General features: G+C 46.8%; 1 protein-coding gene across 10 annotated transcripts in view; it reads right to left on the bottom strand.

The window, feature by feature from the left end:
- Positions 1 to 3403: 3403 nt before the first annotated feature.
- The window catches only part of LOC102074960 (uncharacterized), a 50435-nt gene continuing 36564 nt past the window's right edge, over positions 3404 to 17274 (bottom strand). Inside the window, exons 1-8 of one of the 10 annotated variants that reach the window (XM_014268508.3) lie at positions 12879 to 13042; positions 12567 to 12747; positions 10738 to 10925; positions 10579 to 10638; positions 10038 to 10385; positions 9295 to 9373; positions 8794 to 8880; positions 3404 to 8086 (exon numbers count right to left, since the gene is read on the bottom strand). In XM_014268508.3, the coding sequence (XP_014123983.1) occupies positions 7639 to 8086; positions 8794 to 8880; positions 9295 to 9373; positions 10038 to 10385; positions 10579 to 10638; positions 10738 to 10912 (1197 nt within the window). In that variant the 5' untranslated portion in view covers positions 10913 to 10925; positions 12567 to 12747; positions 12879 to 13042 and the 3' untranslated portion in view covers positions 3404 to 7638. The other 9 variants (XM_074553427.1, XM_074553419.1, XM_074553421.1 and 6 more) reach the window with 9 other exon arrangements.

Below are 17274 nucleotides of genomic sequence, written 5' to 3'. Positions count from 1 at the left end.
GAGAGGCTGCTCCAAGTTGAAGATTTACTGGTCTCATCTTTCTGCCTGTAAATTCACCCAGCACATTTCAAGCAGAATTTCACCATTTCAGTTTCTGCAGGAAAGGCTTTAAAGTGATCAAACAACACAAGAGCTCTCAGCACCCTCTCTCCTTCCTGTCCGCAGCAAAAGTAATATTTGCATTTTTTTCTATAGACTGTTGATGTCAAATTGAAATGCAGGGATGGAAAATTGGATCCTGCTGAGTTCTGATGACTTTTTTCCCCTTGTATCTGAATTTCTGATGGTCAAACGTATTGAGAAAAACTCACACTTCAGCAATGAAAATTGGACCCTGCATTGGCATCCTGGGAAAGGGATAGGAAGAGCTGCCAGTTCAACAGCTTACCAAAAACATTACCCCACTTTTCAGCTTGGAAAATGAAAAAAACCAAAACAATTCCGGTGTACAGGTATGTTTCTGCCAGTCATTTTGGGATCCATCCACTTTTCCATGCTTTTATTTATGAAGACAGAACATGCCGAGCCTTAACATGTAGCTTTTTGACTGTTCAATACCATTAATAACCAGACATTACAGATTCAAAATGATCCGTATGGAGGCCTCCTATTCTCTGTTTTCATTCTCTTTAAAAGCCTGTGGCGTGTCTGCCCTGGGGACCACAAAACACAATAAAACATATTCAGTAGCTAATTCACACTAACTGTCATCATTAGGCATTTAACAGGCAATGTCAAGACAATGTCCATGCAGCTGGAAGTGTCTCCATTTGCTGTCTTTCCTAATCAGGAATTAACTCATCTTTATTCTTACAAAAGAGCATGAGCTCTCTCCTTTCCACTTTCCAGGCCATTTGTCACCAAAGATTAGTCTAGATTTATGACACAGTTTTGCCAGGGCAGGCAGGGTTAGTGGGTTATTTTTCCCAAAGATCAGTGCTGCTGGGTCCCAGCCCTCTCTCAGTTCTTTGGAAATGCCCAAACTTCCCTGGTTTGTATTGGTGGTTCTCAAGTGACCTGGTACACACAGCCCTCCAAGCTGTGCAAGCACAAAAAGGTGGGTCAGAGTCTGCAGCATTTATAGGAAAAATATGGGGATCACAGTTCCAATTTTCAAATTATTCACCAGAAAGTAGTTCTGCTCCTAGCTTTCCCTCCCACAAATAAGCATTCCTAGCCCACTCCTCAGAGCATTGGCTAAACCAGCACTGGGTATTATATAAATAGGAATTATTTAATTAATGACTAGACTACAGTTAGGTGCACAATTCCTCTACCAAGACAACCCATTGAAGTGACTGATTCCATTTTTCACCCTAAAGATCTCATGGGGGAAGGGTCATGAATACATTCATATTTGCTCCTTCCATTCTGAGCCAAGAAATACAGAAACATCTCCACATGGGAAGGCAGCACTTCTGCAGAAAGCAAACCCAACTTCTTCCTGCTTCAGCTCTAGAGACTTGGAAATACACTGATCACAGAGCCAAAAGGCAGAGAGCAGTTTGCCCCTCCCTTTTGGCCTGCACAAATGACAACAGATATTTTTTGTGGGTGGTTTTTGTCTTTCACTTTTTAGTTTCCAGGAGAGGAAGGAGTCCTCTTGCTCAGGAATGTGCTGGAGTCATTTGGGGAGAGTGAAGAAGAGGACGGTTCTCAGATCATGATGGTATTTTACTCTTGATCCAAAACACCTTAAGGAACAACATGAAACCCCTGTCTTGGGTCCATCGCTGTTATGGCTGGAGGGATCTTCCTATGGCTTTCCTTGACTTTTGGCAATTTATTCTGAGTTCAGGGTAAGTAAGACCTCATGGTTAGCATGGAGGAGAAATCCTAATATAAGTGCAGGTGTGAACACTGATGGTGTTTCCTGCTTCCCTCCTCCCTCTGGGAAACTGAGGGCAAACCAACTCCTGACCTTAGGATGTCCGGAAGAGGGATTTGACCCTTCTCCAACACCATCCCAGTGAGCTTGCTGAACACATAAAAGCAATGATGTTGCTCCTCAGAAGTCAGTGATTTTATCAGTCCTCTCACTTAAGAAATGATCGATTTTCTCATATTACCAGGATAAAATCTACTCTGTAATATGTAGGTCATGAACTCATCTTTCTCCACCTTCCTTGTCTCCAGGCACAGTACAACCAGAATTAATGGCAATAATAATAAACTCCTTTGGAGTTTAACGATTATTCATTAGCAGGAGTACATCAGTTCTGCAGTCTCCTCTCTCCTCAGATGCCTGACACTGGGCTGCTCTGCTTATATTTGAGAGAAACAATCAATGAGCACCGTGCAGGCCTGGTTTTCTGGGCTGTTAATCTCTCCATTACTCAGTTAGGCACAGTCCCCTCAGCTTCAGCTGAACCTGTGTGCCAAAAGAAAAGCCAATACCATCAGATATATCCTTAAAGGTGAGCACATCACCAGACTGTATCTCCTGGGAGCAGCAGTGTCCTGGGACAACAGGAATTGCTGGTGACAAGAGGACACCTGGGGAATGTCCCTCACCACCTTAATCTTCCAGCACACAGATGAAGCTGAGAAGCCATTTCCATATCCTAAACCCTTCCTGGGACCCTGGGAGATCAGGGTGGGGATGAAGAGGGCTGAGAAGTCACCCCAGCTCTGCAGGGTCGTTCCTCCACCATCCAGCAACTTGGGCAAGAACCTAAGGGAGGGCTGAGACCTCAGAGGGAGCAGGAAGAGCTCCAGCAATTTCAGCAGTTTCAGCAGCACTAATATTTCACTGGGAGGGACTTGAATAGCCTGTGGCCCTGAACTTCATCCAGGCCTGAAGCTCATCCTCTGAGCAGAACATCTCACCTGATCCCAAAGCTCTCCTGGCATTTCCATTGGGCTGCACACCAAGGCAGGGAGAGCATCCTGCTGGTGGAGGGCTCCAAGCTCTCTCTCTTCCCTCTTTTTGGCCTCTGAATATAATTCATCCAAGCTTTTATGAGGCAATTCACATCCAGATTTTATTAGAAGTGGAAGGCTCTTTTATTTCCTCAGTGTATTCAGCACAAAGAGAACTGGTGCTCTGGTTAATTTTATTTCTTTGCTTTCTGTGTTTTAATAATGATCTCCCCAGTTCCATTCAGCTCTGAAAAAGGTGGGGGAGATGGAGAGATATGGAGAGTTGGAATAATGTAATCACGTACTGCAGAGAGACAAATACTGGTTAAAGTGAAGTGTAATGAATACACGACTGAGGCAGAGACATAAAAGACTGCTTTAAATACAAAATCTGATGTATTTTCTCACCTCTCAGGCATGGGAATGCACTCTTAAAAAAAAAAAACCAAAAACCAAAACCAGATATGATTTCAAGAAGAAAGTAAAATGATATAAAAATTTACTTTTATAAAAATATTGTCCAGATAAAGCTCTGGTACCACACTCTATGTGGGTTGTTTTATTTTTACTGGCTTTTTGAAAAGAAAACAAGACAAAGACTTACCAGAACAATAACAAAAAACTCTTCCTGTGACACAGAGCATTTGTGTGTGGGTGACAGTAGGAAATGACACACAGCTCCAAGCTCACACAGGCCAAGGCTTGCCCTTCTGGTATTTCTTTCATGCCCCAGCTGAGATCTCCCTGTTCCTGCAGCTGCCTGATGGGAGGATATCAAACCAAAGACACTTCCACCACCCACTGCACCACTCCTGTGCAGAGAATTTTTCCAAGTGCATCCAACCAGATTGGAACACCAGGCAGGCTCAGGGATGGCTGTCTGGGGTTTATGGAAAGGCAGCCAGGCTTTGTAAGCCTAGATTAAAACCCAGGGAGGGATTCAGCTCCATTTTAACATCATTCCTTTATCTGATACTCACAGTCTGCATGTCATTAAGTGAATGTGTTTTGGTTTCTGGGGGATGCACACAGTGCAGGCATTGAGAGACTCAGCAGTGAGTGCTTCCTACAGACCACGTAATGGGAAAATTAAAATCTGCCTGTGCTGAACATGGAACCCCCCTGGCAGGGTCAAGGAAATTAATTTTAAATAAAATGGGTTAAACACCAAAGAATCTCCCTCTTGTTTGGGCTGGGGATTTTTTCCCACAAAAAATCATGCTGCCAGCAGCACCTCTACAACTGGATTTTTATTTTTATTTTTTTAAACACTGGCACAGGTTGTCCAGAGAAGCTGTTCACGAACCATCCCTGGAAACAGGCACAGTCAGGTTGGATGGGGCTTTGAACAACCTGATGTCCCTGCTCCTTGCAGGGGGGTGAAACTAGAAGACCTTTAGTGGTCTCTTCCAACTCAAACAATTCTATGATTTCTCTGAAATTTCAGAAACCTCACGTTGGCCCAGCTGAAAATGTAAAGGTTGATACAGATCAGGCTGGAAAGGTTCCCACCTTTCCCTGAAAACCTGTGTATTGCTGCCAGTGAGCAACATGCAGCTCTCAGCTGGTTCCTAAGGAAACAGCAGAGGTGTACCCAGGTGTGGGGGGTGTGGCAGGGCCCCACTGCAGTTTTGGGGTGCTGCGGACCAAGGGCTCTCAGAGAGCCCCACAGCTCACTGAGACCCCTGCACATCCCAGCTGAACCCAACCTGAGGTCAGCCCTGCTGCTCCAGCTCCTCCTAGAGGGAGAGAGCTCTGGATGTTCCATTCCAGTCCTGTTTTTGCAAGTGTCAACAGGAACCATTTCTCCTGCTTTTGAACCAAATGCAAGAGACCTCCCCTGAGTTTTGACCCTCATTTTTGCTGTCCACACCCTCCTGCACCCACCTCACCCAGAAGCTGAGCATGAGCACCATTTTTAACAAGATGCTGCAGATTCAGCAGAGTAATTAATCTCAACAGCAAGTGCTGTCTACTTTTTCCAGGTAATTCATTTAAAAATGGGAAGTTAATTCCATTCAATGGAGCTGCCCTTCATTGCTTAGAGAGAGAGACAGCTTTGAACATTCCTGAGTGAAGCAGTTCTGGCACAAACCTTCCTCCTCCTCCTCTATCTGCCCTGACCCCTGCTTCCCTGGGGAATGCCACATGCGAGGGCTGTGTGATCCCTCCCTCTGGAGGCTGATTAGCCAGAGCTGGAGAGTTCAGGGAGGTGAGAGCACCGGCGTCCTGGCGCTGACGTTTGATCCAGCGGCTGCCCATGCTCCCAATTAGCCTGCAAACGCTGCCTCCGGCTCACAAACACTTTCAAAAATGAAATTTGACAAAAAGCCGCCTGCATTGCCATTCTTCAAGCCTCTCTGCCATATCAAAGCCTTTGAGAGTATCTGAGGACAACTTTTACAGCCGAGAAGGGCCCATTTGAGCGCTGGCTCATTAGTGCTGCGGCTGTGCTGCCCACGGAGAAGCTGAGCATCCATCAGCCCACTTACCAGGAGCACTCCTGAACACCAGCAAGTGTGTTAGGCTGGGAAGTCACCTCTGAGGGAGCCACCGAAGGGTTTTTCAAGCAGGGTTTTTCAAGCAGAAAGGTCACCCAGCTCATCTGCTTATAGGGGAGGTGACTAAAGCTGCGTGTTTCGGGAGCCGTGGCACCCCGCAGCAGGTCCATGCCTGGCTCTTTTTTCTCCCCTTGCTCACAGTAATGATCTAATGCTCCTCAGAGGGGGGTCAGCAGGGAAGAACAGCAGCAGCACTTATTTTAATAAATAACATTCATGAGCTGGCTTTCCAGGCTGCAGCTTGGTGAGGGATGTGATGAACATCAGGGAGGAAAGACTGAGAGGGGCCCTGGCACAGGGTGCCCAGATAAGCTGTGGCTGCCCCATCCCTGGAAGTGTCCAAGGCCAGGTTGGGCAGGGCTTGGAGCAGCCTGGAATAGTGGAAGGTGTCCCTGCCCATGGCAGGGGCTGGAACAAGGTGAGCTTTGAGGTTCTGCAGGATAAGGCTGATTGTGCCCCCTTATCTTCTCTTTGATAAGTTAACATTAAAAACATCACCTGGGACATTTCCCTGAGTAGTGACTGCAGCCTAAGGTGCCAGGTTTCTGGCAGGGCTGGTGTATTTCAAGGTGTGCTTCTGCACTGAGGAGGTTTTGGGGCAGTTCTGCTCAGTTCCAGTGGATTTTCCAGGACTGGTTGCACTCTGGGCTCTAAGTGTCACAGCAGATCTGCTCCAGGTGCTGCTCAGACCAAGGTCCCTACAAAGGAGAAATCATCACCTATGTGTTTGCACCATAGTTAGGAAAAGCATTTGCACTGGGAAACCAGAAGGAATATCTTTGGTTGTTACTTCTGCAATTTAACATGACTGTTAGAAACATCTGATGAAAAGAGTACCAGAAACATTGGCAAGCCTATCTCCCTTCAAAACCAAAATACTTCACAGCATTAACCCCACTTTAATGGATGAGCTCAAAAAAAAGGCTGAAGGGGGAGGAAAATTCTGAGAATAACACCTTTTTTTTCTCTTTCAAAACAGCTTCTTGTTTCTCCAATACATTTATTTTGCATTATTATTTCTCATGTAACTGTGAAGAAATTAAATATTTGAAAACACAACAAAACATATAAATTAAACCAAATGTTTTGATTAATGCAATCCCACTGGCATTTCTTTTCCTGAATAATTTAAAAATTAAGCTGAGAAAACCAATTCCCTGTCTGAGAAGCCTCTGTAAAAGGGAATGTTTGGGATTTTGCAGCACTTCTGTTAAGTGCTGGACTGGTGTCAGCATCTCATTCTTTTAACACTTAGAACAATTTTAATCCACCCACACTCCAGCTCTGAATTATTTAGGAAAAGATTTCTCTTTCTAGACCTTCTCTGTAGTCCCTCAGCAAAGGGACTGATTGTACTTGGCATTTTTTATCTAGGATAAAAATACTGTATTTAAAGAATAGTGACAGTGTCCACAAGATATATACCTTCAAAGCAAAGTTGGGCCATATTTTGTCCTCCATCCCTCACTCTTGTGTCATAAAAATGTTAGGGATTTCTCCTGTATGGAAATAATCTGATCTTGAAAGGAAAATTAATGGAACTTCCATGGGTTCCCTTGGAAGTTCCATTAATTGACCCCTTCTCTTGTTCAGCAAACTTTTGTTAGGGAAGACAACTCCTCTATATAGCTACATTAAGATAAACAGAAAAAAAAAACGAGTTATCTTTTTCTGAATGTTTTAAGATGTCATTTTAATGAGTCTGCCTTTTTGTTAGTGCTGGAAATAAAACATTCACTGTGAGGAAAGAGTAAATATTGTCCCACAGGCAGAATAAGGCAACCAGAGGCAGACAGAGAGAAGCTGCATTGGGTGACACAGCCTGTCTGCAGCTGGATTCCCTATCCCAAAGCCAACATATCTGCAGTGTGGAACAGGGCTACCTTCCTGACCCATTCTTGGACTCCAATGGAGCCTTTGAGCACATCATCAGAGTCACAGAGGTGATTCCATGCACCCACAGTGAGGTTTGCACACAGGCTGATGGGAAGGAACTTGTAGAGTGCAAAAACTGAGCCAAGCTGAGCCCAGTTCCTGCTTGGTTAATGGAGGAAGAGGTTTGGCAATGTTCTAGCTGTGTTTAGCACATGGTTTACTTGGGCTGGCTCCCTGGGGGAAATCTACTGAGCAGCAGCTGCTCAGCTCATCTCTCCTGGGAAAGCTGCTCAGGGACACACACGGGAATGGCAGGAGGAGACACCAAATCTCCCACATCTCAGAGACACTCTGTCTTAAACTTCTGCCTCAGGGCTTTCTGCACGTTCTGGATCTTCTCTGTGATCACAGTGTCACTGAGGTGATCCCCAAACTTCTGCTTCAGCAGCACCCTGATGATTTTGATGCAGCGTTCGTCCATCATGGGCTTCGCCTCGCGGAAGGTGTTGCCCCTACGCCCCGTGATGGAGTGGCTCTGGATGTAGTCAGAGGTGAAGAGCTTGTAGAGCAGAGTCTTGCAGGCTGTGCTGATTTTCTGGTCAAACCTGATGGTCTCTTTCAGCTGCTCCTTGGTGTAGCCGTTGAAGAGCTCCACCACCTCACATGGCTGTCGGTGGGGCTCCTCCTGGAAGGACAGGGATTCCAGCCTCTGCACCTTCTTCTTCAGAGAGAGGACGTCCTGCTGGAGGTCCAGCACCATCCTTTCCAGCTGCTCCATCTTCTCCACCCTGAAAAATTAAAGTTGTTTGTGTAAAGGCAAGAAGACACAGTGTCCTCACTGTGGATGTCACTCCTCCACCCAAGCAGTGATTAGATGCCTGCAGGGCAGGACAACTCCTCTGGCAGAGTATCAACCCTTCCAACTACTCCTGGGTGAGGAATAAGGCAGGAGAGAAAAATAACATGGTCTGGACTTTTCAGTGCTCAGGAACGTTCAGTTTAACCCTCAACTCCCCCTGGGCCTGCATACATGGAGACTTTCATGCTCAATTTTCTTCTCAGTTGTAAGGAAGGACATAAAGCCTGTCTTGCAAGTCCCAGGACACACATATTTGTGGTATTAAACAACAGACTTGTGGGAAATGACAATACAAGAACCATAACTTGAATTTTTTGGTACCCATTTCTTTGCAAGAAAACTGTCCCTAGCATCACTTTATCACTGGATACTGGCCATCAAAGTAATGAGCAATAAAACAAGAAACACACAACCATGTTTTGATTGTTATAGGCAAGAGCTTTGTAGTTTCTGCACTGTTTTAGAGCCTTCTTGCATCTCTAAATCCAAGCCCTACAATCAGAAGCACCTGGCTCAATTGTAAAGAGACTCAGCAACTTTGGAGTTTAAAATCGTCCCACTTTGTCACCCATCTGTGATTTCACTGCTCACTTTTGTAGTGAGGAGGAGAACACAGTGCCTTCTTTTGCTAATTACCTTTCCACCTCAGCAGGACTGAAATTTTTGTGAGCCCTCTCAAAGCCATCCAACTCTTGCAAAGCATCAATCTTTTGCTCCTCACGGCTGAAAGAAACAAGCAAGTTAAACAGCACTGCCACAAACAGCTTTGTGCTCATCTTCAAATTCATTCCTGAGGAGAATTATATGGAATGCAAAGCAAAGTCAATTCTGGTTTCATTTGCAACAAGAATAAAATAGACTGAGAGGGAACATGAGGGGTTCTTCATGTGAACAAACTCCTGTGCATCCTCCTGGCACACAGATATGGGGGACCTCCCACTGACCCACCATGGAATCAGGGCTCATTTCCCTGCTGTATGTGCCCACACAAACTCCTATTACACTCTGTGCTTTGGGTTTAACCTCCATGAGCATCTACTCAAAGCAAGCACTGGCAGAGAATGGAGACAGAGTGGACAGAAATCAATATGTGTGGTGTGAAACATTCAGGCTCCTTACTGTGCTTTCAGGTGTTACCTGTTCAGACAGATCTGCTGCTGGCACGGGGAAAAGATGCCATCTGACTTCCTCTTCATTGGTAGGGCAACATAATCTGCTGCAGGGGTGGGAGACAAGCTGAAGAATTGGTTGTTGGAAAGGTGCAGATTATTCAAGCACCCCTGCTAGATTGCATGGCAACATGTTATTCCATTTGCATAACAGTGATCCAGACAGGCTCTCCAGGACTCATCAATGGGGATTTTTTGTTAGAAAAAGGTGGCATGTCAAGGGCTTCTGTTCCCAGTGCAAATGATATGGTGGGGGCAAGGCAAGAAGAGCCAACTTGTCTCTGGATGCTCCTGTTAGTCAGCAGGTAAATAAGACACTAGCACATTTTCATAAGTGCATTTAATGGGTATAGAAGTGGGTGGAAAATGGGGAAATAGGCAAATCTAGAAGGTTTGACTAATGGAGACACAGGGCTTTTGGGAATTTCAGTTATTCAGGCAGGCATTCATTCAGATTGTCTTTTGGCTTGGGGGGAGAGACCTGCTAGCCCAGCAGACAGAGAACATACACTGCATCTCCCTTTAGACACCCCTCCTGGAACAGATCTCCCAGGTGGAAAGGACCAGGAAATGCCATCTCTAACCTCTGTAGCCCTGAGACAAAATCCATACACCCCAAGAGCAAAGCAGAGGTTTTCTGGCTGCTCTGCAAGTCCCCATCCCACCCTGTCACCCTCAGGACCAGGCAGCAGAGCCAGAACCCAAGGTTACCTCTTGCAGCTGGACCAGCCCTGTCCTCTTCACTCTGGGAAGTGCCTGGCCCTGGCATGGCCATGGTGATGAAGGAGGATGGAGGGGTGAAGGCACTGGCTGGGTGTGGGGGAGCTGCCAGCGAGCGGGGGCTCCCTGCCACGCTTCCCAGGACACGCCTGTCCTTGAGGATGGAGGAGCTGCTGGCATCGTGGGGCAGGCTGGCCTCAGCCACCCTCAGCAGAGGCTTTGCAGGACAGGTCCTGTCACTGGGGTGTTTCCTGGATGCATTCCCTGGGGTCCATTTTGGAAAGGTTTTCCTGGATTTTTTTGGTGGGGACGGCATCATGCTGTGGACAGCTGGTTCTTCTTCTGAAAGGAAGAGAGAGATTCAGGATGTGCAGTGGGGCAGCAATGTGTGTACCTTCCACTCCCACTCAATGCTCTGTACACTGATTGCAGTGATGTGAAATTTATAATGCCACTACAACATGCTCACCATCCTCCCACCTGAAAAGCCCCATGGAAGTAGAAAGGTGAAGTGTCAAATGCCCTTACTCACTTAGCTTCTCCAGGAGCTGTCGATCTTCCAGCAGCTTCTTCTCCAAAATACCTTTATGCTCTGTAGCAAGAGAAGATTTTTCGGCACTAAACTCCTTCTTGGAAGGTTGCTCCTGAGCAGCCCCAGATTGCAAACCCAGGCCAGGGGGGTGTCACTTACCACTGATGCCTTCCACCACACCCCAGTAGAGCCCACTGAAGCCAGGGCAGCGGGCCAGGACCTGCTCCCCCACGCTGTAGAGGTGGAAGGGCTTGCGGGGCTCCTTGATGTTCTCCATGCTGATGACCCGGCTGCCGTCGGGCCAGCTGATGAGCACATACAGCTTGCCTGACATCAGGGCTGCCCACCTGGAGCAGAGGGACAGCATGGGAATGTCACCACAGGGGTTTGGGCTCTCCTGTGGGTGGGAGCATTCACAAGCTGTGCTTTACCCAGGGCAGAACAACCTGCAGATATAAAATGCTTGGCACTGCATTTTCTCTGCCACTTTTTTCTCTGTTCCCATTCTCACCCCTCTGAGTTTGCCTCGTCCTAAAGCCCTTTGCTCGGAGGTTGCCTTGGGTCTGGCTGAGCACAGCACCACATTCCTTCAGTGCATCCAAGTGTCCTCTGCAGTGACAGCCATGCCAGGTCTCACCTGGCATCAGGCAGCCCTCACAGCTGACACTTGGAGCAGATGCTGAACAAGGCACTGAGCAGACACAGGCTGGTTCCTCTCCTCAAAGGACTTCAGTGATCTACTGCAGTTTGCTCCAGTGCAGGGCTGTGTCTGTGTGGTATCAAGGCAGTGCAGAGAAGAAACTCTAAAAGACCCAGGGGTATTCTAGGAAATGATCATTCCTTTGCCTGCACAATTATTTTCCCCAGTGAACATCAAAATGCTTTGATAAGGAGAACAGAAAATTCCCTTCATTTCACCCATGGGGAAACTGAGGCACAGACCAGTGTTGGATATGTCTAAGGCAGTCAAGCAACAAAGCTGAAAGGAGCTGGATCCTAAGTCCTGGCCCACTGCTCTGCCCACTGAGATTTCTCTTTCTGCCCCTGGAGCTGCAGACTTCAATCACTGGAGAAACTGGAGAGCCAGGCTGGTGGGGATTTCCAAAACCTCCTGTGCCAGAGGAGCAGCTGAGGGCTGCTGAGCTCAGGAGTAGTTTCTTTCCAGCTCCTAAGGGCCCTGGCAGCATCACCCCAGTCCTGCCTGCTCTGCTTGGCAGCAGGATTTGGCAGAAGGGTTCTGGGGACAGGGCTGAGCCCATGTGCTGGCACCAGCTGGGGAATGGCTACAGAGTCCAAAGAAGATGGGAGGGAGCTGGGGCAGGCAGAGAGTTGGAGCTGAAAAGCAGCTAGGACCCAATTTATTCCAGTTTTTTGTTTTATCTCCACACCCCCATTCAAGTCTTGCCTGGATTTGACTCCTCTCACTTAGAAGGTCCAAGTTCACCCTGGAGCACTTTCTCCATCCCTATCTCAGCCACCATCAGCTGCAGCAAAGCTCCCTGCAGGAATCATAACTCTCCCCAAACCTGCCAGTCTGCCCTGCTGGCACAGTCTCACACCTGCTTCTCTCCAACCCTTTTCTCCTGACTGATACACACCCTGGCATTGATTTTTCATCAGGAAGCATCATACACAAAATATCTGTGTGCCTGTCTCCCCACATCCCCTTCCCTGCAGCAGACAGCTGCCCCCAGCCCTCTCCCAAACACAGGGAATGATACAGAGCAGCAACTGGGACAAATGCATAGCTGAGCCCTCTCCCTCCCAGAAACAGAGCTCCACATTCCAGACAGCAAACAACCCCAGCCCAAACAGCTCTCTGGAGGGGTTTTCCTTTAACATTTAAAGAAAACACACTCATCTTCCTTCCCCAAACCAGTTGTTCATTTACCCTTATGAATACCGCAAAATTGCACAAAATCACAAACAGAGAGAGAGAAAAAAAAGAGAGAGATCACAATCCTGATAGCAACAGAGCTGCTCCTTGCCTGGTTAGCACTGCTCCAGGTGTTGAGTCGTGCAAGATGTCTCCTGTCTGTCCAGGTCTCTGCTGCCTGCTCCAGGAGAGGAGGTGACCGGACACTTCCTTGCCTTGGGCTTGTCCCTTCACCACAGGTCCTTGTCAGGTCTCCTTTGTCTGGCTTGGAAAGCTCCCACCTGCTGTCCCCACTGCAAAGAAAAAAAAAAGAGCTTTTGCTTTCTTTTTTCCTGGTTGTTTTGTTTCAGCATTATTATTCCTGTCCTTTTTCCATATACATATATTATTTTTTTCCTTAGCTTGTTTCAGGTCTGTTTCTTACAGGGAGAGAGAGCAGAAGAGAAGAGAAAAAGGCTTGGGTTTTTTGGAGCATGAATAAACCTTGCATTTCCATGAGTTATTCATGAATAATTCATGAAAATGCATGATTAATTCAGGTTCATGAATTATTCAGGAATAATTCTCGAACATTCCTGGTTAATTCATGCTCACACAGCGAGTGAGTCAGGCTCTAGGGCTTGGAGAATTCCTTTCTCCCTGAGACAGGAGAAGAGAGGCTTAGAGAAGCTGCATTGTGCACTTGCTGTTTACTGCCTCTGAGAAGAGAACATATTTTGGGCCCTTTTTGAAACAAGGACTTGAAGAAAATTGAAATGCCTGCAGTCTCCTGCCCACGGAGGAATAACACAGCACCAAAAGAAAAAAAAAAGAGAGAGAGAGAAAGAAATTGGACTTGCTCACAGAGGAAAGCCTGGCAGCAAGTTTTATCCCCTTTTAAAGCATCTCTCTACCCCCACCTCCCTAGTTAGGATACATGTCACTGCTTCAGTTTTCACCTGCTGTGCAAAAAGAAGGATCATCCACATGATTTTCTGCTTGAGGAGTCCAAGGGAATTCCCATTGCCCTGCTCATCTGTCCCTCTGAGTGTGTGTGCACAGTGTCTTCTCCCAGGTACAGGACAAGAGAAAACGGCCCCAGGTTGCACCAGTGGAGGCTTAGAGTGGATATTAGGAAAATTTCCTCACCAAAAAGTTGTCCAGCACTGGCACAGGCTGCCCAGGGCACTGGAGTCACCATCGCTGAAGGGATTTAAAAGAAGCGTGGATGTGGCAGCTGGGGACATGGTTTAGTGGTGAGATTGGCAGTGCTGGGGGAATGGTCGGACTCCATGAACTTTGAGAGCTTTTCCAAGCTAAACAATTCTTGCAAAGCACCTTGACTCAGTGTCCCAGCCAGGGTGAGCACTGGGCTCAGCACATCAGGCCTGGTGCTCACACCAGTGCAGACATCAAGCTGGCCATGCACAGCTCTGTGTTTCTCCCAAAAATATCACCGCTGCAGCACCTGGGGTTCCCCAGTGCTGGGCTTTTTCTCCCTACTGCATGGAGGATCACATGGCGTGGCAAAGGATGGATCCCATGCATCCAACCTGCCATGATCCAGGCTGGACACCAGCAGGGGAAGGTGCAGTTGTCTGTACAACCCAACCAACCATCCTACCCCAGCCACTGGGTGAGATGGAAAAACAGATGGGGAGTGACTCCAAACAGCACTGTGTGGTTTATCTTAGCCAAAAACAGCACTGGATGTTGTTGGGAGAAAGGGAGAATTCATTGTTCAGTGACACATTGGAAAATGACCTTGATCAGATTCACAGAGTAAGAAAAATTCTGCACCCCTGATTTGCAATATTTGCAGCTAAAAAATACACCTGTCAGCCCAGGTAAAAGCAGGTGTTCAACAGAGAGCTGGTTGGGATTAGGTAACAAGCAGATATGAATAGAAATGCACCAGTATGTGACTTCTGTGTAATTCTGAATGATGTTGCTCAAGACTGAGAGCTGCATAGTAATAAGAAATGGAAAAGCAATGATGAGAAAAATAATAGAGGTATACAACAATGGAGAAGAGACTGGATTCTTGTTTGAGGCAGGATTTGGTTCCAATAAAATGTGCCTGGGAAGAGGGATGGCTTAAACTGGCATTGTTTGCTTTCCTTTGAAGAACAACAATATCCAAAACACAACAGATGAATATTCCTGGGGTAGAGGTTGGTAATTCAACTGCAAACCACAGGAGAGGAAGGATTGCAGGAACCACAAGAGGAAGACAAATTGTAGTCTCATCAAACAACAGAGAAGTCAAGTGCCTGTGTATAAATATACAACGTTTGTATTGAATTATTCCAGGAAAATGCGAGTCTGAAGTGAATCCCAGGTGTTTGACTTCATGAAAATTAGCAAGCCCTGATTAGATTTCCCTCTCAGATGGTGAATATGAAATCCCTGGGCAGATGCCTCAGTTCTGGGTGTAGGTAGAGTTACTGTATTCAGGAACCTCTCCTCTGCATCTTCCATTTTTTTGAAAACAAGTCCCACACAGTGGCCCCAGTGCCAGCACATGTCACCTTCTGAGCTGCACTGCTGAGATTTAGATTTCAGCCACGACTGAAGAACAACAAAGGCCCCTTTGTGATCCTACCCAGAGATACAGCCAGGAACAGCTTCAGCAGCTGTTTGAGCACTGCCCGGGTCTTTATCAGAACAATCTTAATTGATGTTGGAAGGGATTCAAAGTGCAAACACAGGTGGTTTTAATCCCCTTCTTCATTTAACCTCGGCAATGTAGCTCTTCTTTTGGCTGGGTTCAGCAGCCCAGTCATAGAATTCTAGAGTGGTTTGGGTTAGTGAGGAACTGAATGACCATCTCATTCCACCCCCCCCTGCCTTCCACTATCCCAGGTTGATCCAAGCCCTGTGCAACTGGCCTGGAACACCTCCAGGGATGGGGCAGCCACAGCTTTTCTTGGCAGCCTGTACCAGGGCCTTACCACCCTCACAGAAAATAATTTCTTCCCAATATCCATTTAACCTGCCCTCTGTCAGGCTGAACCCACTCCCCCTTGTTCTGTCACTCCAGACCCTTGTCCAAAGTCTCTCTCCAGGTCTCCTCAAGCACCTTCAGGCATTGGAAGGAGCTCAAAGGTCTCCCTGGAGCTTTCTCTTCTCCAAACCAAACAGTCCCAGCTGCTCCAGCCCTTTGAGCATTTTCACAGCCTCCTTTGGACTGACTCCAGCAGCTCCACATCCTCCACCAATTCCAGCAAGCAGCCAGAGTTCAACAATTGAGAGACAAGAGCTACATGGTTCATTAATTTTTATCAACACAATGCCATGACACAGGAACCCTCAAGCCTTGTGGTACCCTGAGACCAGCTCTGCATCCCCCCACCGCTGCCAGGAGAAGGGGAGGGCATCACCAGGAGGGATCAGCACTGCCAGGGCAAAGGGTGGGCAGAGACCTGCCCTGTCTGGGGTGGCTGATGGAGTCACTGGGATGGATCTTGGGGAGGGTTTTGCATTCCACGAGGACAAACGCTGGAGTGTAAGGCACTGTCTGTTCCCGACAGCGACCACCCGGTGGCATTTTGCATTTGTAATGAAACAAGGACAAGTCCCACCTCTGCCTGCGTTCCGGGGAACAGTGAAATACGATCCGGGCTAATGAGGCTGGAGTAACTGAGTTTTCATTAAAGATTGGCTCTTTTCTAACAGGCCAGAAAGAAGCTCAGTTACACAGACATGGGGAGTAAAGCCACCATGAGGGTCAGCAGCCAGCTGGACCCTGCAAGTCCTACCTACCACAGCTTGTTAAATTCTTTCTGTGTCAGAGCTTTTCCCTGTTATTCCTCATGTGAGAGAGACCAAAAAACAATGACAAAATCAGAGCCCAAATGCACCAGGCACGGATTTGCAATGGGCTCTGAACAGAGTCTACTGGCTGTAAGGGTTTCCCATTTACCTAATGCAAATTCTTATTCCTTCTCTATAATTGCCCTGAATTAATTAAAATAGTTTTAGAGCACAAGGTATTTTATTTCTCTTCAGAAAAGGGTTTCCCCTTTGTAATCCCATCCCAAATCCCCTTTCTTTTAACCTTAGCAGCCTCCCACCATTTTGCAAATCCTTTTTTTTCCCCAAGCTCTCTGTATTTATTAAACCTTTGTGCTCTACAATATCTGATTTCTTATCTGCTTGGCTGGCTGATTTCTTGGGGTTCCTTTGTGAGCTTGGCAGTGAGCAGAAGCACAGTTAGAAAAAAAGAAAAAAAAGAGAAAAAGAAAAAATAAAAGAGGGGGGGAGAGATAACCTCCCAAAAAAATAAAATAAAAAGGAAAGAACCTTAATTAAGGGAGGACAGCAATACATGATGGTTTTCAAATATCCCCAAACCTTTTTCTGATTCTGTCAAGTATTTAGCATTAGCCTCTTTTTAGTATTCAAGGGAACATGAAGGGGACTACCAGGAATTAACCAAACTAAGGAGGTACCAGAAATCAAATAGTAGATCATTTCCCTGAGACTGAAAAGGAAGAAAGTATTTTACATTGCAATTATAGCTGAAGGTACCTGGGAAATATCAACCTGCTTAACTGAGCAGCACCTGAGAAAGTGGCAGGAGTGACCACATTTTTCAATAAAGCACAGGCTTTAGTGACACAAAATCAGGGCCAAAAAGCAGAAAAAACCCTTAATTTTTTTACTTAGTAACAAGCTCCACTGAAAGGGGTCTCAGCACATCATCTCACTAGGGGAGAAAATAACACAGCAAGAAAGGGCTGATGTGGAAAATTCGTCTCATCACATCCGAGGGGCTCACCACCCTTTTTAATACCATTCCTGGGTGGAAAGCTGCTGCAGGGACCTTGGGAGCAGCA

This window comes from Zonotrichia albicollis, chromosome 17 (assembly GCF_047830755.1).
Source record: "Zonotrichia albicollis isolate bZonAlb1 chromosome 17, bZonAlb1.hap1, whole genome shotgun sequence".
NCBI classification, from domain to species: Eukaryota; Metazoa; Chordata; class Aves; order Passeriformes; family Passerellidae; genus Zonotrichia; species Zonotrichia albicollis.
This window is presented reverse-complemented; position numbering and strand designations above follow the sequence as displayed.